The sequence below is a fragment of the Astyanax mexicanus genome, chromosome 9 (genome assembly GCF_023375975.1).
Source record: "Astyanax mexicanus isolate ESR-SI-001 chromosome 9, AstMex3_surface, whole genome shotgun sequence".
NCBI classification, from domain to species: Eukaryota; Metazoa; Chordata; class Actinopteri; order Characiformes; family Acestrorhamphidae; genus Astyanax; species Astyanax mexicanus.
In genome coordinates, this window is record NC_064416.1 from 31,331,806 (window position 1) to 31,356,464 (window position 24,659).

General features: G+C 38.9%; 1 protein-coding gene across 1 annotated transcript in view; it reads right to left on the reverse strand.

Annotated features, from left to right (window-relative positions):
- The window catches only part of cntn5 (contactin 5), a 394,897-nt gene that overhangs the window by 141,927 nt on the left and 228,311 nt on the right, over positions 1–24,659 (reverse strand). Inside the window, exon 8 of the mRNA XM_049483448.1 lies at positions 4,058–4,153. Coding sequence (XP_049339405.1) covers positions 4,058–4,153 — 96 coding nt within the window. The remainder of the gene's footprint in view (positions 1–4,057; positions 4,154–24,659) is intronic.

Sequence of the window (24,659 nt, forward strand, 5' to 3'; positions counted from 1 at the left end):
GGCTTAATGATGGGGGGACCCGCTGGTTAACTAGACATTTGCATCATCTTGTAGCGACATGCCAATCCTCCCAGTTGGCGACCAACATCTATAGATGTTAATTTCAGGTTAAACGTTGGTCATCACGTCAAATGACAAAAATTCAAGATAACGTCAGGATAACGTCTAATACTGTAACGTGCCTGCAGGGCTGTGGTTGCAGTGTTGGATGAAGCCAGTAGCGATACTGGACGAGGCTAGATGCACTAATTGGCTCCTGATTGCAGCACCTTCTGCTAGCAAGCTACAGCCACACTGTGGTAGATCTGTTGGGCAAGGCCGGTAGTGATTTGAAAGGAGGATGGAACATCTGTAACATTGCGTGGAGAGGTTGGTAACTGCCATGCAAAGCAATGTTGGTTAGCTAAAGGATGGCTTAGACAGCGTGGGGAGTCGGATTTCGGCACAACACAACACCACTTCTTTTTCTTCTTCTATTGTTTAATGGGTGATGGGTGAAAGCCTGCCGCAACTTCCCGCAATTGCTTTGACAATCTGAACTATTAAAAAAAAAAAAGTTTTTGTATGCTATTTTTTACATGGGAGTTCTGTGACGTAGGCATCTGTTTTTTTAATGCTATTTTTATTTTATATAAAGCTATTTTTAATAATCACAATATAGCAAAGTAACAAGTCACACAAATCACAAAAAAAAAAAAAAAACTCAGTTAAAATGTTATATTCACGCAGCTCTGGCCTGCACAGTATGTGTTTTGGCACTTAGGCTATATGCTTAAAAAATAAAAATAAATAAAACATAAAAACACTTTGTTCAGACAGTGTTTTATATTCTGAAACATTGTTAATTATACTAGAGTAGAAAAAGGTAATTGTAAATTATGTTATTGTACAGTTTGATGATTGTGCTGTGCGTACCTTTATTGCTGTTTTTGTGTGTTTTAGGACATAGACTTTATGCTAAATATTAAAATGTCTGTTCATAAAGTGTTTTTCATGTTCTTAAACCTTGTAAATTATATTAGAGTAGAGGAAAGTCATTGTAAATTATGTCATTGTTGTTTTTTGTGTGTTTGCAATTAGGCTTTAAGCTCAATATAAACATGTTTGTTTGTTTAGAAAGAGTTTTACATTCTTAAACCATGTTATTTATTTTAAATTAGAGGAAATTCATTAAGACATATTTCTTGTAGCCTAATTTACCAATATGTAAGCCTGTGGATCATTGTTTTTCTTTTAACATTTTGGAGATCTGTTCATAATAAAGATTTTTGTTAAATAATAGGTAATCTATGTTTCTTTTGTGTTGTAATGTTAATTAACATCATTCTGGATAGATTTCGCTCATTCAAACAAATTCACAAAAAGTTTTTAAAAAGCTCTATATACCAAAAAATGGCGTGTTTAAAAAAGCCAATTTGGTGGGGGGCGGGTTGGGCTTGGGCAGAATGTGCACGAGCTCTGGCCAGGTTGGGCTGGATTTTTTGGGCCTGATCTAAGGATTACACTACCCATACTTCACTAAAACTCTAGAGCCTTTTTATAGGGCTGCAGGGGAAGCATTTTTATGCCTTGGTTAAATATGTAGTATTCTCTATTTATTCAAATTTCTCAGTCTTTTCCCTGTTTTCTCGTATTTATGCGCTCCTCTTTCTCAGATTGCTTTCCTCTCTCTGCGCTTGTCTTGTAGGCGTCTCTGTAATTGAGGGTTAAACGGGGTAAGATGCAGAGGGACAGGAGTAAACATGAACAAAAGGAAGCAGATCGGGACAGTGGACCAGAAAACAGCCAGGGACAGCTGAGCACAGCGCTATCAGATAAAAGACTTCTGGCAGTCCAGCCATTTTTAAACACTTCCCCCCCCAGAGACCCCGGCTAACCCAGCAAACTGCAGTCAGAGGAGCAGAGATGAGAGCAGAGAGAAATCTCACTTTTCTGGCCGGTCAACACCATAAAATTACCTGACACTCCACAGCAGACGAGCTTAAACCTTTTTCAGGGTATCTGCCAATATGGGAAAATTACATTTAAGACGGTTCTAAGATTTTAATTTCACTCAAAGACAAAATTAAGATTTTTTATGATAAGAAAAGAGCCAAAAATGCAAACAACAGCAATATTAAGTTTATAGATACAGTTAGCTAGTTATTTTCAGACTAAATATTGCTAATATTTCAGTCAAACATAAATGAACCTTTTTGCACAAAGGAAATGTACATACCACTATACAAAACTGGTTTTATCTTACTTCCATACCTAGATTATCTCTCCACTAGATAAAAGTAGGTAATATAGGTAAGTAAATAGAACCCCACATAGCCATAAATAATGGTACTGGTTCAGTTTGGCAGTTTTGAATTGTTGGAATTTTCAATATGTCAAGTTTTCTGGATGTTGTTATAAAGTCACTTTTGTTTTTAGGGAATTTAACTTAATGTGTGTGGTCTATTTTGGTTTAATGATTATGCAGTGCGTAGCTTTATTGCTGTGTGTTTTAGGACAAATGTCTGTTCACACAGTGTTTTTTATGTTCTTAAAGCTTGTTAATTATATTAGAGTAGAATCATTCTTAAAATTCTTAAAATGTTTAGTGTACCACCAGGTACAGGTTTTACAGGTACCGCAGTTTGAGAGCCACTGCTCACTGCTCTGCAGTATCCAGTATATCATAACTCTCTTGCATAATATTGATTTTGCATTTCAAACTCCGTGGCGTATTTTGTCATGCTGCCAGTGTGATAAGCTTGACCTTGTTTACAGACGTGATTAGGCTTCAGCTCGCTCTATTATAGACATGTTTATGACATGTTTAAGGCCTGATGGAGAGCTGAGGGACGGCGTTATCGTTATTTCAGGACGACGCGGGGAAATAAGAAAAATAGCCAGTCTGAATTCGCCTGGCCGTCGCTGGCGCGGGCTGTAAATTCCGGACTGTGCTGACACAGTTTCAGCCCGGCTCTTATCTGTGTCTCCCCCCCGGCTCTGAGATTTATTTACAGTGGGCAGATAGCATCAGCAGCCTTTTTTTTACCCGGCCCCGGCCGCCTTTGCTTAGAGCATATCATCTGATCATCATAATCCATTATTTTATTACGCTGCCACTCTCCACAGTTAAAGTGTGATTGATTTTCTTACTCCTTCTGCCCGGACACCAGAGATCTGGCTGCTCTCCCGATGTGCCACTTTTCTCCCTGACAGCAGAAACAGTGCTGTACTTTCATTAGTCTTTGGCACTGAAAAGACAACAATGATTATCCAAACTAATTGTTTTGTCATTTTTCTAATTAGTTTTGGTTTAGAGAAATGATAAACAATACTCCTTTAGAAGTTAAATACTGTAAAGCGTAGGACACTGAAAAATCGAGTTTCCGCTGAAATATCGGTATTATGATATATCGTACGATTTTCGTTTTTAATTAGTTTTCATTTAGAAAAAAGAGAAACGATATTTAATAAGAGTGATAGGTGACCATAAACCATCAAACCAAGCTGTACTGCTTGAATTATTTGCATCAGGAGTGGTGCATAAAGTTATCCAAAAGCATTGTGTAAGACTGGTGGAGGAGAGAACATGCCAAGATGCCTCGAAACTGTGATTAAAAACCAGGGTTATTCAACCAAATATTGATTTCTGAAATCTTAAAACTTTTTTTTGCATTATTTGAGGTCTGCAAGCTCTGCATCTTTGTTGTTATTTCAGCCATTTCTCATTTTCTGCAAGTAAAAGCTCTAATTTACATTTTGTTTACCAGGAATTTGGGAGAAATGTCTGCAGTTTATAGAATAAAACAACAATGTTCATTTTACTTAAACATAAATCTATAAATAGCAAAATAAATAAAAAAATGATTCTGAAAAGTGGTCTCTTATTTTTTGTCCGAGCTGTATAAAGATTCATAGAGAGAGAGAGAGAGAGAGAGAGAGAGAGAGAGAGAGAGAGAGATGAATACACTTGTTTTGGCAGGTACATTATGTTCTTTTTTTGCTTTTTTTGTCGGTAATGTATAAAATCCTTACTTTCTCCACTGAATTTATATAAAGAAAGTGTAAAAAGTCTTACCTGGTGAATGTGGAGGAGGGGTACACATGAGCACAACCCCCTGACCTTCTCTCACAGACACGCCTCCTCTCGCTCGAGTGCTGAAAACACCCAGGTCTGTGGAAAAACCAACACACACACACACACAGCATTAGAAGGTGGCAGGAAGTCACAGAATGGCAGAGAGGATGGAGATAACCTGCAGATTAAGGGTCAAACATTGCATATGAGCCCGGCTGATGAGTGCCAGAGGCCCGGCCAGATTTAGTATCTGTCACCGGAGCTGTGGGCCCCCAGTGGCCCTGGCTCAGGCTCCCAACTATCTTTTAAAGTTGACCTCCAAGCACTGGCAGGAACGAAGGCCTAGCGGTAATTAAAGCAGTTAACCTTGCCCACAGCCATCGCTCCCACGAGTGCCATCCAAACACCACAGCCCAGCCTGCAGAGGAATCTCTCTCTCTCTCTGTTTAAGCATCAAAGAAACTTTTGGGCATATTTGGGCATTGGTTTGTGTGTGTGTGTATGTGTGTGTGTGTGTGAGTTTGTTGCTGACTGATCCATCAAATGACCAACAGCTGAGAGCAATTTCAGACAAAATGCTATAATATTTTTTTTGTTAGAATTTTTCAGCTTCAGTTTTGCACTGACAGAACACATATAGGCAAAAGTAATGTGACAACTCTTCATTCATATGTTTATCCTGCTTTTGCTGGATAGCATTTCTTAGGTTCTGAACTCACACAGTTGTGAGCTCAATGCTGGACATGGTGCCAATGGATGTACATGCATTTGTATATATATAGTGTGAATGTATGTGTTGTCTTCTTCAGAGGGTCCTATTTAACTAGCAGTACTTTTAGAGTTTATAAAGACTAGACGAGTTTTGTGTGTGTGTGTCAGAAATGCCTGCAAAAGCAAGTAGCTGAATGATATATTAATTAGAAGGTGTGTCCAAAAATATTTGCATTGTTACCTTGGCAGAACAGAATTTGCACCAATCTTGGGTGTCTTAAGTCATTATTTAATAAAAATAATGTAAAACGGAGTGAACTAAGTGATTTTAATTGTAAAAAAATGACCATGCTCCACCCTGGGTTGTCAGGTATGGTACACAACAGCAGGAAAACATAATGCTGCAGCTTCAACATCCAACTCTGGCAAATATTGGCAATTTTTTTGATAGATGAAGATAACTCAAAGACAAACGCAGAGAAGCACATTTAATTCAAACCAGATAGGTAGATAGAAACTTTAAGGAAAGTCCAGCAAGTATTTGAGATAGGTAAAGTGAACCAGACTAGTAAACATCTTTTAGTATTTTGCAGAAATTATATACAATGTTAATCTGGGGTAACTCTGTCCTGACATAAAATGCCTCCAAAACTGCAGCAGTAGTCAGTGTGATGCTTTCATAACACTAGTCTGTTCAAATTCACAGAAGAACAACATCAACAGAAACATCAACTCCACAGAAACAGCCATCGTTTCGCCTACTGCTGAGAGACTGATCGCTCTGTCTGGAGAAACTCTGGAGATATAGATGGAGAAGCATGAACCCGCTCGGCTTGCAGAACCGTCAGCTGCCCTGAGAACGCTCCAGAAGCTCCGGACGGAAACATTTCTTTCATATCAGGATCTCCAGCAAATAGAAAAATGCCCAGCCAGAACAATAGCCTCTCCATCTCCCCCGAGAGCAGCGAGCCCAGGCTCAACGAGAGACAGAGGGCCGAACAACAGTTCAGCACTTCACACATTCATCATGCCTCCCGGGCCTGTCTGATGACTGCCGTCGGATTAATCGGATTTTTGAAGTGGTGTGAAAATCTCTCGCGGGAGATGATGCCTACATGTCCATCACTGGTCCTGGCACGAGCACCTCGCTGCTGCTAGCATAATTAAATCTGCACTGGAGAGAGAAAGAGAGAGAGGGGGGGAAAGAGAGTAAGAGGTAGGGATAGACAGAGATACAGAAAGAGTGGGGAAGAGAGACGGAGAGAGGAAATACACAGAGGTAGAGAGATACAAAGAGATAGTGAGAGATACAGATAATTAGAGAGGGAAGTAGAGAGATACAGAGAGAGATACAGAGAGAAAGAGAGAGGGATACAGAGAGAGGTAGAGAGAGAGGCATACAGAGAGAGGTAGAGAGATACAGAGTGATAGTGAGAGATAGCAAGAGTTTATAGTAAGAGATATAGTAAGAGTTTAAGTGAGATAGCGAGAAATAGAGAGAATTAGAGAGAGAGATGTAGAGAGATACACAGAGATACAGAGAGAAAGAGAGAGGGGATACAGTGAAAGGTGCAGAGGGAGAGATACAGGGAGGGATAGAGAGAAATAGTGAGATACAGAGAGAGAGAGAAAGCTACAGGGAGAGGTGAGAGAGAGAGAAAGCGAGGGGTAGAGAGGTAGAGAGATAAATAGAGAGATGCAGAAAGAGAGGGATATATACAGAGATAGAGAGAGATAGAGAGAATTAGAGAGAGATGTAGAGAGATACACAGAGAGACACAAAGCAAGATGGATCCAGAGAGAGGTAGATAAAGAGGGATACAGAGATGTAAAGTCTAATAGAGGTAGAAGGATAGAGAGATACAGAGAGAAAGCGAGAGATACAGGGAGAGGTGAGAGGGAGATACAGAGAGAGGTAAAGAGATACAGAAAGAAAGCGAGAAATACAGGGAGAGGTGAGAGAGAGGGATACAGAGATGTAGAGACTGATAGAGGCAAAGAGAGATACAGAGAGAAATAGAGAGATACAAAGAGAGAATGGTAAAGAGATGCAGGGGGAGCTGAGAGAGAGGAAGGGAAAGAGGGAGAGAGAGAGTGAGAGACAGAGGTGGAGAGTTACAGAGAGAGAGAGGGAGGTTGAGTATGAAAGGCTCAGCAGGTGGACCTCCTGCAATTAATCTGCCACAACAAATTATATTTGCATACATCAGCATCACAAATCAGGGTAAAATCCAGAAACAACATGACGCCATTGGCTGCCTGCCTTCCCAGAGCCAATGCCTATAGATTTCTGCATCACATTAAGTGCCGCGCTCAAAATATCGATACACTAATGTATAGGCCTGCCGCGATAATTACGTTATCGACTTATAGTGCTATATATGGACCCGGCCTCGATCATTTTTGCTGACCTCGATACTGCCCATTGTGTTTATTCAGTGAGGGTAGCCCATTAACTAACGTGAATAAGCCAACATTTAGCAGACTAAGCCTATGATCCGAGGATCACAAGATCACAAGAATCCTGGGTCATACTGCTTCTCCATCAGCAGCCGGAGTCAGAGAGAGTACAGTGGGATAGTATCGGAGATGGAGATTCGCTGCTTTCCTCTGAGCGCACTGGAAAATGTGTCATATGTATCGGAGGAGGCATGTGCTTGTCCTCACCCTCTTAGCAAGATGAATATAGCTACTTTTTAGCTATTCATAAAGACAGTTTACATCTTACTAACAATACAAACATTATTGATTATATATTAGCTTAATATTGCAAATTAACATTATTTGTAAAACACAACAGGTATCTCTATATTAAGTCAAACATTTGCACACACCTTCTAATTTGATTTCTTTATTGAATTTATTTTCTAAATTGCGGTGCATTCTACACTGATATTGCATTATGAAAGGAAATGTCGATATACACTGGCACTCTAACAGAACTGCTCAGATGTACATAATGTGCTGTCCAAGATCCTTGAGAAAAAAAGCCTTTTATTTTTTATATTCGCCTCTGTACTCAACAGGCTGTGACTCATAGACATCATCCTTTATTGAGTAGCTCCTCTGATGAAGCTCTGGCAGGCCTGCATTCTGCTGTTTGTTTCAGAGGCTAGTCTTCTCTAATTTATTTATTTTTTGCTGTATAAAAAGCCAAGATCTATGAGCCTTAGACTTCAACACAACTAACGTACCATTAGCATTACCACCACTGTATTAGCATCCCCGGTGCACCATTAGCTTCGCCACTATTCCAGCTGCCAGCCTTGTTCAGCATTGAACTGTGCAATTCATCATCACCCTCCATAGTTAGGGCTGCAACTAATGATTATTTTGGGGTCAACTAATCTGATTATTTTTATTTTTTTTGATTAGTCGAGTAATCAACAATTATTGCTGCCATGCTCTCCATCTCTAAAAACCTTAGAAACAGCTGAACATGAGATTTAAAGGCATTTAAATGTCTGGATGTTGTTTAAACATGGAAATTAATGATATTTAGGGAGTAAATATGTAATCTGTTGTGTTTGGGCACTTTTGGAGAAAGGTGGTCCAAAGTAGGTTGACTGCAAACTGTGTGAGTGAGACATTTACCCATCTCCCATTAGCACATTAGCATGTTAGCATCACCACTGTGTTGGCGATTGAACTTGGTCTGTATCTCTGTACATGTGGTATTATTAGCATTGGTACCATAGTGTTAACCTCACCCAGCAACTGATCAAGAGTTGATCAGGGCCTTTCACATCTAAACACCAGTAAATACTGTATATTGTATGAGATGCTCAAATTGAAAGCATGGCTCAAGTTATTTACCAGGCAGGGTCACATGACCTGATATAAATATAAAATATAAAATATAATAGAGATCATATTTTATCCCAGAGAACAATTATCCAAGATAAAGAGAATCTCTGCTGTTGAAATGCTTTTCATTATTCTATGCAGTAGGGGTGCACAATATGGACAACAATTTTGATGTGCGATAACGCAATTACACAGTTGGATCTCAATAAATTAAGATCTTTATTTTTCAACACATAAAAATATGCCCCATGGAATTCAATGGAATCTGGTGATTGTCTTGGTCAGTCAAAAATTCCCCAGTTTGTTGCTTTGGCCTTACTGTATATTTCCGGTCACTCTCCTGCTGTAGGATGAAGCATCGTCCAATAAGATCCAATAAGAAACCAGAGCTGATAAATGTTTCTATACCCCTCTGATTCCATTTTGCTTCAGGCATCAACAGAAACATCATCAATGAAGATCCAGTTCATGTGGCCATGTGCCATCCGCTTCAAAATAAAAATAAAAATAAAAGAAGGTGCTATAAAGCGTTCTTTGAGGGATGAGCTTTTATAAAGCCTATACATTTAAGCTCTATTACAAAAGATGGCTATTTTACTCCAAATAAAACCAAACATAAAAACATAAAAAAGGTGCTCAGGCCATAAAACTCCCCCACCACCATGTTTTATAGAAAATGTGTTATGGCCAAGGTCTCATTGTTTAATTGGTCAGTTTCACAGAAAACATAGATGGATACATAAATCCACCAAAACCATAAAAGAGGCAGATTATGGGCACAAAAATCCATCAACTAGACTCTACAATAAGAGATAGGATACAAGTTTCTCAAATTTTCTTTTTTGTTACAAAAAAAAAAAAAAAAATGTCAGAAGACATTAAACCTGATGCACCGTCCGGTCTGTCAATCTCTAAGGTTTATCAACAAAAGTTATATGATATGAAAGTGTCAAAAACCCTTACCTGTGACATCAATCAAATATGACAGCCCTAATACCCTTTTCTTAAGTGCTTAACCAGCTAAACGGCTTCATAACAGCCTGGATCTGTGGCTTATTGTTTAGCATATTTGCCACCTTGGTTCAAGTCGCTATCTGTGTGGAGTTTGCATGTTTTCACTCTATTTTGGCTGAATAGGTTTTCTCTCTCAGTCCAAAAACATGAAAATCCGATCAATTGGCTCTAAATTGCCCTGCTGTGCATATACATAACATGTATATATATATATAAATGTTATACATTTAGAAACAAGATTATAAACAACAAAAAATAATAAATTATTATTTAGATTTTTTAATGTTTCTGCAGTAAAATATTTTTAACCTTGTATTTTTATTCTAAATATAGAGAGAAGTATATCTTTATATCTTTATATATAGAAGTATATATTTTATATACTTTTTCACAAAAAAATAGTTCTAAGTGTAAAATAAACTCTAAAATAAACATTACACTGTGCCTCATTAGGTGGGATGCTGCCATGCTTTACTTCAGTGTGCAATTTTTTATTTTTTTTTCCAACGCAGTGGACGGGGCACGGACGGAGTGAACTGCTGTTTGATTGGCTGATAAATGCATATTTCGAAGAACAGCAAGTCTCAATCTGAGTTATTTAAAAAGGATATGCAATAAAGAAGAAAACACATGATGTTGTAATGCACCCATGCACTTTAAGGGTTAAATATAAATGATAATGTGTAGAAAGCATTATAGGGTGTATGAAATTCATCAATATCATCATTACTTAGTTTTAGTTGGTGTTTAAAGCCTAACATGTGCATAACAGTGGTTCTCCATAACCAGGGTAAAAAAAATATAATAAAACTAAACTTTATCTGTACAGAACAGCAGAGCTTTATTTGGGTTTAGTGAAAGCATGTCCTCTTTGCATCAATATAATGCATTAATACTGTATTACTGACATATTGACATAATGACAGGAACACTACAGCTTCTATTAGAGAGGAAATGAAATGTTTAGGACAGGAAGTCTCTGCACTACATTTGCAATCAAAAGCACGCATCCAGCACACGACTGGGAAACTGTCGGACCTCTGCGCGGCCGATAGGTAAATTGTTTGTAAAGGTCAATTCCGACTCTGTTCGAGCGCGCAAACTTGCGGTTCTCAATTACGGAGGCCAAATGGAAATGGGCTGTAAACAACATTCACGAAGGTCAGCGTATCAACAGAAGTAGCAATTATGTACAGTCATATGAAGGGAAACAGCATATTCCAATTTGAATGAGGCCAAATTGCCTGGAAACGAAGCGACGTTCAACTCTTCGGTGCTGGAAATTAAACTTTCCTTAACTCTGATTGGCTGGAAGGCACAGGTCAGCGTGATGTCCCTTGGCTTAACCTGCTCACTGTGTTCAGGGTCAAAATGAAATTTCGCTTAGCGTCTGACTGAATGACTGAGTAACTGATGAACTTTGTTCATCGAGAGGTAACATTATCATTAGTCTGGCTTATCCTCTGTTGTTTTATCTGGGTTCATTTTAAATATTATAATAAAGTGAATCAGTGTGAAGATAGAGCTGTTACAGTGGGATGAATGTGTTTGCTAAACTTAAATTGTCTTGGTACAAAACCAGAAATCAAGATATGCTTTTTTTGCTAACAGAATTATGCCATTCCACCTTAAATGATCCTACTGTTGTAGTGCAACCCTTTACAATAGCTTGTTAGCTGGGTATTCGTAACTTGTTTTTAAAGCCAGCCTGACACAGCACTGGTACTCTGCTACATGGCTGTAGTAGCTTTACTACCACACCCTTATCTTTTCCGATAAAATTCCATTAGCATGTCTACCATATCATTAGCATTAGCATTAGCAATCCCATTCAACACTGAAACTGTGGTAATAGCATTGTTATTGCTTTGTTAGTGTTGTCAGTTTGTTAACATCGCATCACAACGTTAAATTTGCTACCGTGTAATTAGCATTAGAATCCAAGAATTTTTCAAGAAGACAACCTACGTGCTCAGCTTTGCTGCTCCTCCCTACAAATGTGGCATCATATTATAGAGAAATTAACACGCTTCAGTTTCTGAATCAGTTTCTGTGATTTTGCTATTTTATGGGTTGTTATTTTATTCTATAAACTACGGACAACGTTTCTCCCAAATTCCAAATAGAAATATTTGAATTTAGAGATTTTTCTTTTTTTGCAGAAAATGAGAAATGGCTGAAATAACAAAAAAGATGCAGAGCTTTCAGACCTCAAATAATGCAAAGAAAGCAAATTCTAAACAAGTTTCAAACAGTTTTCATGCATCTTGGCATATTCTCCTCCACCAGTCTTTCACACTGCTTTTGGATAACTTTATACCACTCCTGGTGTAAAAATTCAAGCAGTTCAGTTTGGTTTGATGGCTTGTGATCATCCATCTTCCTCTTGATTATATTCCAGAGTTTTTTTCAATTTTGTAAAATCAAAGAAACTCATTATTTTTAAGTGGTCTCATATTTTTTCAGAGCTGTGGATAAGATTTATTGCTAAGTTTGTTGTTCACATTGATATCAAAAGCTATGATTTACTCACAGCCATACTAAGCAGTCAGTATAGCATTCCAGCGACACCAGGCCTGCCAGGTTTTCCTTGTTTCTACTAGAAGAACTCCAGTGTAAGCAGGCAGAAGTGTCAGTAAGCTGCTGACAGCTGTACGGGAGAAAATAGGCGTTTTTGTGCTGGCTGGTGTAAGCTGTGTGAAAGAGCATCAGCGTCGACAGACGTGTTGGTAATTAATCTCTTTACTGGTGCATTGTGGGCCCAGACTGAGGACAGGAGCTCTCAGAGCTTCTGCGGTGCTACTATTTCCGAGCTGGATGTGGGTGGCATTTGATTATCCCCTTTCAGACTAATATGAGGCAATTTTAATTTTGCACGGCGGTAATGTCACACAGCGGGGGGTCCGTGACAAAGTGCCGACCCGGGGCAAGTTTTCGCTCATCCAGCACTTTAATGCCTCGCTCTCTCGCTCTATTTTCTCCTCCTTCTCCTCTCTTACTCCCACAGCTCTACCATTTTGTCCTTCTTTCTTCCTTCCTTTCCGTCTCCTTGTCATTATCCTTATTTTCTGCATCTTTCAGTGCATCTTTCTTCTTCTGTCTTTGTGCCCTTTACTTGGTCTTCATCTCTACTACTCTGTATTATTTGTATTTATATGCAAAACAAAACAAAAAATAAGCCTTCAATTTATTTGAGTCCTAGATTTCAAATGTTACTAAAACTCCAATCTCAGCCCAAAATTATATCAAGCTTCAGTAAATATCATTTTAATCACTTGCAAATACTTTGAACCTCACCATTTCAAAAGGGATCATATTACCTTTTTACATGCACTTCCCCTTCTCAGCCTCTTTTTATAATTATTCCATTTTCTCCCCAATTTGGAAGCCCTATACCCCAACTACCCCAATTTTCTCTTAGCTGTTAACTCCTTTTGCCTTGGTGTCACTTCATGTGACTATAAAGGCCCATTCTGAAGCCACACATCTGCCCACAGGTGGAGTAAAAGTGCCCTGATGTTGGGTTGTTGGGCCCAGCTTTCAGTTCTTATTATTCTACCTTGATGTAGATGGTTTTCCAGTTTGAGCTACTAAGTGCCAGGGCCTTAAGATGGCTTGGATTGGTGTTGTAGCGCTTCAGGAGTTCCTTAGTTTAGTCCATATAGTGCCTTTTCTGACCACGAGCAGCCAATTTTGAGTTGCGTCATTGCCCATATAATTGGTTGAGGGTTTGGTGAGGGAGATGATGGCCAGCCATAAGAATAGAGTGTTTCAATGCTGCTTCAGAGCAGATGGTTTTGGTCATTGAATATGACCAAATATCACTGTGTGAGATTCGGTCTTCCCAGAGCAGTTTGATTATTTTTTGAAGGTATAAAAAGTGGAATACTTCCAAATTGTTTATATGCCATTGGTATGGGGTCCATGTCTGTTTGCTCTGTCAAGCAGTGTCGGGACACAAACTGTATTGTACAGGTGCATCTTGCTGTATCACACACAGAGTGATCTATTTTAAGCCTTTGTTCTGTTTGTTTGATTTTATTATTGATGATTATGGCTTACAGCCAAAGTAAAACCAAAAATCAGTGTCTCAGAAAATAAGTGTATTATATAAGTGTACCAAGTCCTGCTGGAAAATGAAATCCACATCTCCATAAAAGTTGTCAGCAGAAGGAAGCATGAAGTGCTGTAAGATTTTCTGAGAAAACAAAACTGCACTGACTTTGGACTTGATATAACACAGTGGATCAACACCAGCAGATGACATGTCTCTCCAAACCATCACTGATTGTGGAAACTTCACTCTATACCTCAAGCAGCTTGGACTGTGTGTGTCTCCACTCTTCCTCCAGACTTTGGTCCCTTAATTTTGCTTTAGAGCCATGTCATTTGCTGGTGTTGGTTTGTTGAGTTATATAAAGTCCAAAGTCTTTAATTTTCCAGCAGGATTTGGCCACACTGCCCACACTGACAAAATTACCGATTGGTCTCATATAAAACTCTAATTTTCAGAGATATTGACTCACCAAAATGCAACCCAACAAACCATGCAAGCGCATTGTCTCCTCTGATTGGTCGTGGGAGCAAGAGGGTAAATGTAGCAAGGAGGTTCAGTATTCCAGTATTCATTTGCAAAATGTGAAGCTGCTTCAAAGGTGAACAAAGACAAAATTGTATGGTGCACATTCAAACACAGTGTTTTCAATGGGTAGGGTGGCCTCCACACAGTCATTCAGTCAATAAGCGAAGTCACGCAGATGTGAACGGCAAATAAAATGAAAACAACCTGAAATGAAACAGGAGTAACAAGGCTGTTTTAAAATGTAAGGAGTAAAAAATGTTTGATAATTGTATGAAAATGTAAGAAGTAGAAGTAAAGAGACATCTGGAAAATAATTACTTCAGTAAAGTATAGAAAACCAACATTTATATCTAAGAACAGTAACAAAGTACTTGTCCTTCATTATTGAAACCTCTTCTGGGCAGTAGAGACAGTTACAGTCTAGTTAACTGAGCTGTTTTAACCCTTAGATGCACGCCAAATCATCGCTGTCCAATGAAAAACACTTATCTCCAAAACACCAACTTTACAGGAGAGAGAAAAAACCTTGTAAACTTTCAACGGAAGTCAATGTAAAACGAGTTTATTTCAGGTCATTTTGAAGAGATTCTATTGGTCCGTTCATCAATAAATTTTGGCACAGTGTAAGTGACAGTTTGTTTGTTCAAATTATGTACTAAACTAAAAATCAACAAAAATAGAGATCAACCAATTGTGTAGGACAGCGACAATATGTACACTCCTTCTAATGCACAACATGGGTCAAAAATGACCCGCATTCATTTTCAATGGAACTTTATGTATGGTTTAGTGTTTCTATGATACATCATAGCAAAAAAATTATTCAGTCAATCAGTATCCAAGGTATTCCTCAATTAACTTGTTTTTAATCATACTACATCCTTATTTTATTTTTTCCTTTCTTAATTTTAGAATAAAAGCCCTATTTGTATCACTACCCCTCCAATACACACATGGGTCAAAAATGACCCGCATTCATTTTCTATGTTAATTCATGTATAACTGAGGGTTTCTTTAGCTCAAATCTTGGTGGTACACCAGTGATGCAAAAATGGCTTTTATTCAAAGGGTAAGAAAGGAAAAAATAAATTATGGATGTACTATTTATCATACTTAAAAACAGGTTAATTAAGAAATACCTTAGATACTGAATAAGCTAATTAATGTATTTATTACTAAGATATGTCATAGAAACACTCAGATATACATAAAGTTCCATAGAAAATGAATATGGCTCAATTTTGACCCATGTTGCGCATTAGAGGGGTAGCTATGATTCAAAACAAGTTAATTTAGGAATAAATTAAATTACTTTATTGCAAAGATATATAAAATCAAAACTCAGCCAGGTCCTTTTGACCCATGTTGCACATCAAAGAGTTAATGGCACACAAACTTAATTTTGTCCTACTTTTTTGGGTTGATTGGTGTATAACATACTGTTATAAAAATGCCTCTAAGAGTTTTAAATTAAATTATCGAGCTAAGTGTGATTTTATAATCTGTTCTATACCCTACTAATTCATTTATGTTCTTCAGTCAACTTATTGTAACTTAATTGCAAGATGGCAGCACCCTGAGAACTACCTAAAGTTTACTGTGTGTATAAACAGTGTTTTTAATAAACTATCTGTGCACTTTCAAAGTGTCCGTGCCTCGTTTTAAATGTCAAGACTCTGAAGTCTAGCACTGAAGTGTGAATTTATTTTGAGCTTGTTAAAAGTGTAAAAATAGTGATTTCTTTCCATGCGTAACAATATGCCCCTATCACTTGCATTGTAAGCACGTTGGGAGCATGTGCTAAAAGCGCTGTATTTCAGAATGCTTGGGGATAAATAAAAGTGTGCTATTGTACAAAAGTTTGTACTTGTTGTCATGTTTCACTGAAACCCAAGTCCATTTTACACTGGATTTCTCCTTTAACGGTTGTTAAAAAACCTAGATAGCAATGCACTTTATTCATTTCTGAATATAAAAGAGTATTAAAAAAAAAAAAAAAAACATATCCTGCTTTTGCTATATATAAAAACACCGCTAATTGTTGTTAATTAAATTATCGAGCCAAGTGTGCTGTTCTACAGTGTGTTGTATACCAGGCAGACGTCCTTTATGTTTACCAGTTATGTTTACAGAAGGAAAAAGATGCACATTCATTAATTAGCCTTCACAATAACTTCAGACGGAAAAAAAAAAAAAAAAAAAAAAAAAAAAAAAAAACACATCACTTTCGCTTAAATAAACAAGTGAAAAAAACATGTCAACACGTTTATATGCAAATGACTTATTGACATATTATATTAAATAAGTAAATTAACAAACCATGTGTATTTGTAATAAATGAGACATACACTATACGATAAGAAATAATTCAGACACTCTTTTTAATGAGTGAGTTTAACTTACTGATGTGGGTGTTAAATTTAAAGTTAAAATTCACAAATTGCAGGACGCTATGGATCACCCACGCATGATACCACAGTCACCATGCCCAATGCCTTTCAGTTGGCAGAGGAGTATGAACAGCTTTAAATTAAATATTTTAACTATATTTGGACTCAGTCCAGCATGTTTGGCTGGCTAACAGCTAATTTGAGACATTTTACGCTAACATACAACTATAAGCATAAATATAAGCATGTGGCAAACAAGGATCACATGAGGTAAATTCATGGCTGGTGATACTGGGACGTTTTTAGACCACAATTATTTATTGTCCCGACGGACAGTTCTGGTGAAAACAGGAGAGTTGAGGTGCACATTGAATTCTGCCGTGAGCTGAGCAGCCATGGTTTTTTGGGTTAGCACCTGAACATCCCTTAAAGACAGCTTCCTCTTGCATCCACAGTTAATCCTGTTGGATGTGTTTGGTCCTTATTGGTGGTATGCTGACGTTACCCTGGATACCGTGGCTCTTGATACATCACAAAGACTTGCTGTCTTGGTCACAGATGCGCCAGCAAGACGTGCACCAACAATTTGTCCTCTTTTGAACTCTGGTATGTCACCCATAATGTTGTGTGCATTGCAATATTTTGAGCAGAACTGTGCTCTTACCCTGCTAATTGAACCTTCACACTCTTACTGCTCTTACTGGTGCAATGTGCAATTAATGAAGATTGACCACCAGACTGCTCCAATTTAGACATGAAACCTCCCACACTAAAATGACAGGTGTTTCAGTTTAGGCATGTTATTCATCCATTGTGTGTATTACAACCATTATTGTACACTGGGATAGTTGTAAAAAAATTGAAAACCATGTATCATTTTCATTTCACTTTGCTGCAATGTTGTGCTACTCTGTGTTGGTCTATTACTTAAAATCTCAATGAATTACATTTAAAATGGTGGTTGTAAGGTGATAAAATGTGTAAAGAAAGTTAAAAAAAGTATGAAGCCACTGTCACTACACTAAAGTTAGCTGGCTGGCTATGTTACGGTAATGTAAATAATGGTATGATAAAGACTGCAAAGAGTATCATAGCTCCGCCTTCCTTCAATAAAGCAGAATAAGGTTTAAAAACTGATTTCTGGAGGAAAGATAGAAGATAAAAAACGAAAGACAGTTTAAAGGAGAAAAAAAAAAAAAAAAACTTAATGGAGGATGCAGAGATGATACAACACTGCTCGCCAAAAGTGTTTCAGCACAGTTATTATTCTGCGTCTGATTCTGCTGCTTTTCAGGTCCAGACAAAAGGCTGCTGTCTGGCACCGGCAGCATCAGGATCGTGAGGACGGTGGAGGGGTACCTATACAGAGGCGAGCGCGGCTGTCCTCCTTTTGATTGTGAATGCAGTGCTGAGTTAATTCTGCTGAATGCTGCATGGCTGGCTGCTCCTGAATGAGCACGAGTGAATCCCCCAAGATAAGCCAGCCACTCTTTCAGCTGGAAACGGGTTAACACTCGCGGCCTGAAAGACGCCGCTAATCTAACGCCGCTCAGAGCGGGCGAGCGTCTGAGCGCCGAGGAGGCAGCGGCCTGTTTGTGACAGGCTAAAATGTTCATTTGAAGCATGAGTAGACACACGCTGGCTGATCACCGTGATGAGGGAATTGTGGAGCCGCTCCCCGGGGACACGTCCGCGGGCACACTGGCCGTGTTTATTAGTGAGCGCTACGGGGGCATCACGCCATGAAAGGGACGCATCAAAGTCGCCCTGCTCTGTGAAAAATGAAAGACTCTTGTTGGAAAGGAGAAAAAGAGCCGGCAGCGCGACCTCTGACGCCAAATCTGTGTCACGGAGAGCAGGTCCATTCAGAGCCTCTGATATAACACTGGATACCAATTTTACAATACAGATACTCTCTCAAAAAAGCTCTATTAATTGCACCTTTTCTGTAAAATAGATTTACATTTGTAAAAGAATATTAAAGGATAAATTTGGTGTGAAATGGACTTGGGCTTTTGTCAAATTCATTGGAAATTAAATGGAAATGCATGAATATCATAGAGACACAGCTATAAAAAAAGAATAAATAAATAAAATAAAAGACAACATAAAAGTTTCTTTAATTTTACCAATTTGAAAACCTCTGGAATATAACCAAGAGGAAGATGGATGATCACAAGCCATCAAACCAAACTGAACTGCTTGAAATTTTGCACCAGGAGTGAAGGCATAAAGTTATCCAAAAGCAGTGTGTAAGACTGGTGGAGGAGAACATGCCAAGATGCACCAAACATGTGATTAAAAACCAGGGTTATTTCACCAAACATTGATTTCTGAACTCTTAAAACTTCATGATATGAACTTGTTTTCTTTGCATTATTTGAGCTCTGAAAGCTCTACATCTTTTTTTTTTTTTTCGTTATTTCAGCCATTTCTCATGTTTTCCAAATAAATGTTCTACATAACACTGAAGTGGCCTCTTATTTCTTTTTCCAAATCTGTATTTTCAGCAACAGCTGGAACTCAAGCATTTCCACAGAATTAAGTTTGCAATATATTTCCCTATCTATATCCTTTTTAAAGTAATGGTTTGTTGTCAATGTGTACCTAAAGTATCTAAATGTCAATCTGTCTAACAGGCACCTCATATTATATACCAGGGCTCCAGACTAACAAGATCCCACCGTCCCAGGGACACATAAAAAGTAGCACATGGGATGAGACTAAAGCTCTTTTGGGACACATTTGGAACTGCAAATCTGTATGCGGTGAAACTGGTTATGAGTTGTTCATGAGGAGAAATATGTCTGGGAGATTTCCTAATGCTTAGCACAGTACCTGTTTACAGATAAAATCATGTAAAGTATTTTTACATAGAGCCAATCAGCTTGCTGGTAACACTGCACAAAGAAAGAGGGGCATATAGTCAAGAAAGTCCAAACAACTGATGACTCTATGGATAAAAAAAAAGAAAAAAAAAGAAAATGATAAAGAAGATATGTGAAACTGATGTTATGATGTTACGTAACTTAAAGGAGAACTCCGGTGTAAAATTGACTATTGGTGTAATAAAACATAATAAAGAGTTCTAACCTTAAATAGCCCACTTCCGCTCTCCGGCACCTTTCCAAGAACCAGCAATTGTATTTTGTTTGTCCAAACATGCTTTAGAATGGATGATATGGGGCATATTTTTGTTGTCCAGGATCAGAGTAGCTCTACTACTACATGGTTGAGCTCTAACATTTGAAATGAGGCATTGATAAACTTTAAAAGTGCAGAAGAAGCTTATTAAAAAAACACTGTTTACAACCTGTAACTTAACCTAATCTCTAGGTGTGGAGATAAGGTAATGTTTCGGGTTGTAAACAATGGATTCTACAAAAGAGGTGTGAAGTGATTTATCTGCAGGGGCAAAATATGCCCCATTTCATCCATTATAAAGCATTTTCGGACAAACTGTAAAAAAAAAAAAATGACTGGATCTTGGACGTTTTTAGACCACAATTATTTATTGTCCCGACGGACAGTTCTGGTGAAAACAGGAGAGTTGAGGTGCACATTGAATTCTGCCGTGAGTTGAGCAGCCATGGTTTTTTGGGTTAGCACCTGAACATCCCTTTAAGACAGCTTCCTCTTGCATCCACAGTTAATCCTGTTGGATGTGTTTGGTCCTTATTGGTGGTATGCTGACGTTACCCTGGATACCGTGGCTCTTGATACATCACAAAGACTTGCTGTCTTGGTCACAGATGCGCCAGCAAGACGTGCACCAACAATTTGTCCTCTTTTGAACAGTGGCAGAAAAGCAACATCTGCCAAAGTTCTCAACATCAATGTCTCCATAATGTGAAGTCACTTATATATTATTTACATAATTATACCAAGTACTGTATTTGCTGCCTACCAGTTTTGATTGTGTCCTGCCAGCACTACTGCAAACAGGAGGGATATTCTGTGGCAGAGTGTAATGTATGGCCTCAGGATGGTGATCTGCTCTAATAAGCTGTCACAAGGCACAGTAAGAATGGCGAGCTGCTGAACCCTCTCGTCACGAGGCCAGCTATTGATTTATCAGTCCCTGTCACCGCCTCTTCCTTGTTCTCCATATCAGCATCTTATCCACCCTTGTCAATTTGCTGGCGACATATGAATTATAGCAAATCAATGCGGCCTGCTGTAGTCTAAATGGGAAAATAGATTTTCTTTTGTTGCTGCCATGTGGACGATGGGTAAAAAAAAAAGAAAAGAAAAATTATGCTTCCCGAGACAGCTGAGGTCCTTAAAATGGTGAATAGGTTGATGTGATGAGATTTTATCTTTCAGTCATTTTCTGTCATTTTTTTTTTTCTGGACATTAATGGCATCAGTAAATTGCAAAGACAGTGGGTCCCCGTGAGATCGACGCAATTTACACGACTGTTCAAAAAGCCAAGCTGTCAGGCCGTCGTGGCTGTGGTTTTGTATCGGGTCGTAGAAGAAAGAAAAATTAGAACCTTCAGCCGGAATTCAGGCGAGAGATTAGAATCTGTTGAGTTGTTGGATCTCTCTCTCTCTTTTTTTTTTCTTGCTGGGCTCTTCTCCGTTTTCTTCTTACCCCTCCGTAACGTGAGACACGTCTACAGGAATCGATCCATCCTCTGCGATACAGATGGAAAGAGAGAAAAGACAGATGGAGCGAGAATCTGCTGGAGTTGGAGCTTTTCTCTTTGGGGTAATCATCTGTCAGTCCACGAAGGTACTCCGTACTCTATACCCTACATATATCTGGGTTAGAACTGTCTTCAAATTCATGCAGCGATTCCATCAAGATGACAAAACCTAAGACAACAAAGAAAATATACAGCAACAAGCTTTCTATTTTTATTTTACAGCCTAAGGACATCAATACCCTTCTTGCACTCCTGAAACAAAGTAAATATCTTCTTATATCCATCAAATCATCCACTCTCTTTATTACACTTTCTTCCACAGTTTACAAGTCTAAAACAATGAGTCCTATTTTAGCAATCTATAGGCAAGCCGTCAACCACGCACGGTGCAGCTTCATTATAGGTGTGTCAGTGTGACTTTGCTATCGAAACAACGGGAAAAGTATGCATTGCACGGCTCGAAATTCACAATAGGCATGTGCAGGGGTTGGACAAAGAAACTGATACACCTGGTTTTAGACCGCAATAACTTATTGTCCCAATGGATAGTTCTGGTGGAAACAGAAGAGTTGAGGTGCACATGCCGTGATTTGGGCAGCCATGATTTTACGTTTTGTGGATACAAACTCGAACATCCCTTTCAGACAGCTAATCCTGTTGGATGTGGTTCGTCCTTCTTGGTGGTATGCTGACATTATCCTGGATACCTTGACTCTTAATACATCACAAAGACTTGCTGTCTTGGTCACAGATGCGCCAGAAAGACGTGCACCAATTGTTGTGTGCATTGCAATATTTTGAGCAAAACTGTGCTCTTACCCTGCTAATTGAACCTTCACACTCTGCTTTTACTAGTGCAATGTGCAATTAATGAAGATTGGCCACCAGGCTGATCCAATTTACCCATGAAACCTCCCACACTAAAATGACAGGTGTTTTAGTTTCATTGTCCAACCCCTGTAGTAATTATTCTATTTATCATGAGAGTGCTTTGGGGGTGTCACGTCGCATTACCTTTAAGAGCCAGGTGTGCTCTGACTTTGGCGCATTGCTATTTCAGGGGCACAGCTACTTGGATGTGTCCAACGCTTCTTAGCAGAGGAAATTCTGTTTACTGTTGATGTAAAAGTTTGTATAGCTGACAGCAGGCACACATTATGGGTTTGTGAACGCATGTTGGGGATGTGGCTGTTGACAATTCACTGCCAACATAGCAATAAACACCTGACGGTTCACATCTGCCTAGGTTGTTTTCAGTCAGTGGTACTCTTACACCACAAATTTACTTGAACACACCTCACTTCAGGACCACCACACCCATCGGCCTAGATCTATTCACAAGTGCATTTGTTATTTAAGCATCGCAGCTTCTCCAGAGTGACCATGGGCCTCTTGGCTGCGTCTTTGACCAGTGGTCTCCTTGCTTGATATGTGAGCTTGGGTGGACCATGGCCATGTCTTGGTAAGTTTGCAATTGTTGAACAGTGCTTCTTGGGATGCTTAAAGCTTGGGATGTGTTTTTAAAGTCTAAACTTGCTTTAAACTTCTCCACAACTTTATCTCTGACCTGTCTGGTGAGTTCCTTGGTCTTCATGATGCTGTTTGTTCACTAGTGTTCTCTAGCAAACCACTGAGGCCTTCACAGAACTGGTATTTATACTGTATTTATACTAAATTACACACAAAGCTGGACTCTATTAACTAACTAAGTGAGTTCTAAATGCAAATGATTACACCGAAATTTACTTAAAAGCTCAGGAAAATACATTTTAGATGTACAAATTTAAGAAAGTTCAAGGTGTATAAATACTTTTGCAAGCCAATGTCAATCATGCAGTACATAAATTGAGTAGTTACTCCCATCTTGGTCATTTATTGGATTTTCTTATCCTGTTTGAATCTCATATATTTTACAGACATCCTGTAGTAAAAATACACCACTCCACCTCCCCAGGTAAAACTTACCCCGTCCAAACAGGACTTTATCTCCACTGAAATTGAGCAGTTCTTCAGTTCAGAGAATGTGTACAGTGTGTTTATGGACTCCTGCTGTCTGTTTTTGACAGTTTAAGAGTGCAGAATTTGCGTCGGGTGTGGAGAAACACCTCTGCTCCGGATTCTACAGCGCCTCTTCTCTCTGAGGCTCAGCGCCGCAGTCACATCCTCCTGCACGTCTGCTGCGTGAGAGGAGGATCTCACGAGAGAAGTCAGATCAGAGGCGTCCCTTCTGCCTGCAGCCTTCAAAGCCTGGCCTGCAAACTAGCCCGAGTCTACCAGTTCAGCCTCTCAGAATTTCAAAACAATGAGAGGCAAAAAAAGGTCCAGCGGGGAAAGGTTGGTAGGCACAATGCAGGAGCTGCGGGCAGAATACTGAAACCCGCCGCTGTTGTTTTGTTCCCGTCTCGCTCTTTCTTCCCTCCAGCTCCTCCCGAATCTCCCAGGGAGGTGGATACTCGACCCACTCCAACTGGTTTCCCTGGCAGAGGGGTTTGTTTGGGGGATTGATCCGTCTACAAAGAGTGATTGCGGTATCTGTGGCCAGCATCGGAGACTGAGGCTCTCTCAGAAAAAAGAACTGAGAGACTGACCATCAGTGAGAAACATGTCCTACCTCTTCAATCAAAGACTGCGGGTGAAAAGTTGTGAGCTAAATGTGGCTTTAACACATAGAGAAGCTCATTGTTTTTATGTACTTGAAGGCTCCAAGTGCAGAAAGCACATTTAAAGCAGCATTATGTAAGATTTTTTTTTTGCTGCTAATGCTGCTGGTACAAAAGCTACTGCGAACATGGAGATATCAGAACAGCAAACATAGTCTTTATTTTCTGATTTACGCATTGTTAAATCAAAGAAACAGAATCAGAAAGGGAAAAAAAAGCTGGCAAGCTAAAAAGCTAAAAAAAAAAAAAAAAAAAAAACATTGGTTTGGCTTCTGAGAAGAAGTGGAGCTCTGTGGCCCGGCAGCATTTAAAAGTAATGGTAAGTTGGCTATTTTTTTTGGTAGGAATTGGTAAGATATATTATGACTAGCTACTAAAACAGTTGGAGGGAGTCAGTATGTAAGTGCTGAGGGATTTGTAATGTATTATACCTTCATTACAGTGTAGTAAAATACATCCATAATACCTGTATAGCAAATCAGCTAGTTAGCTTGCCAATACAGTTTTATGCTTCTGCTGTTTGAACAGAACAGAGCTAGTCAAAAAACCTAAACTTTATAAAACAACAGCTACTTACTAGACAACTTGCAAAGGACTTAAACTACTTGAACTAGTCTCAGTGATTATCAGAGATTATCCAAAAAAAAAAAAGGCTGGTGTTTTCTCAAATGATCTGCAAACAGCTATGAAAAACGGTACGGTATATTCAGACGGCACCACACTAACGACACTTACAAAACAAACCTGCATTATATAACTACCCCAGACTTTAAATGAAGGCCTGGC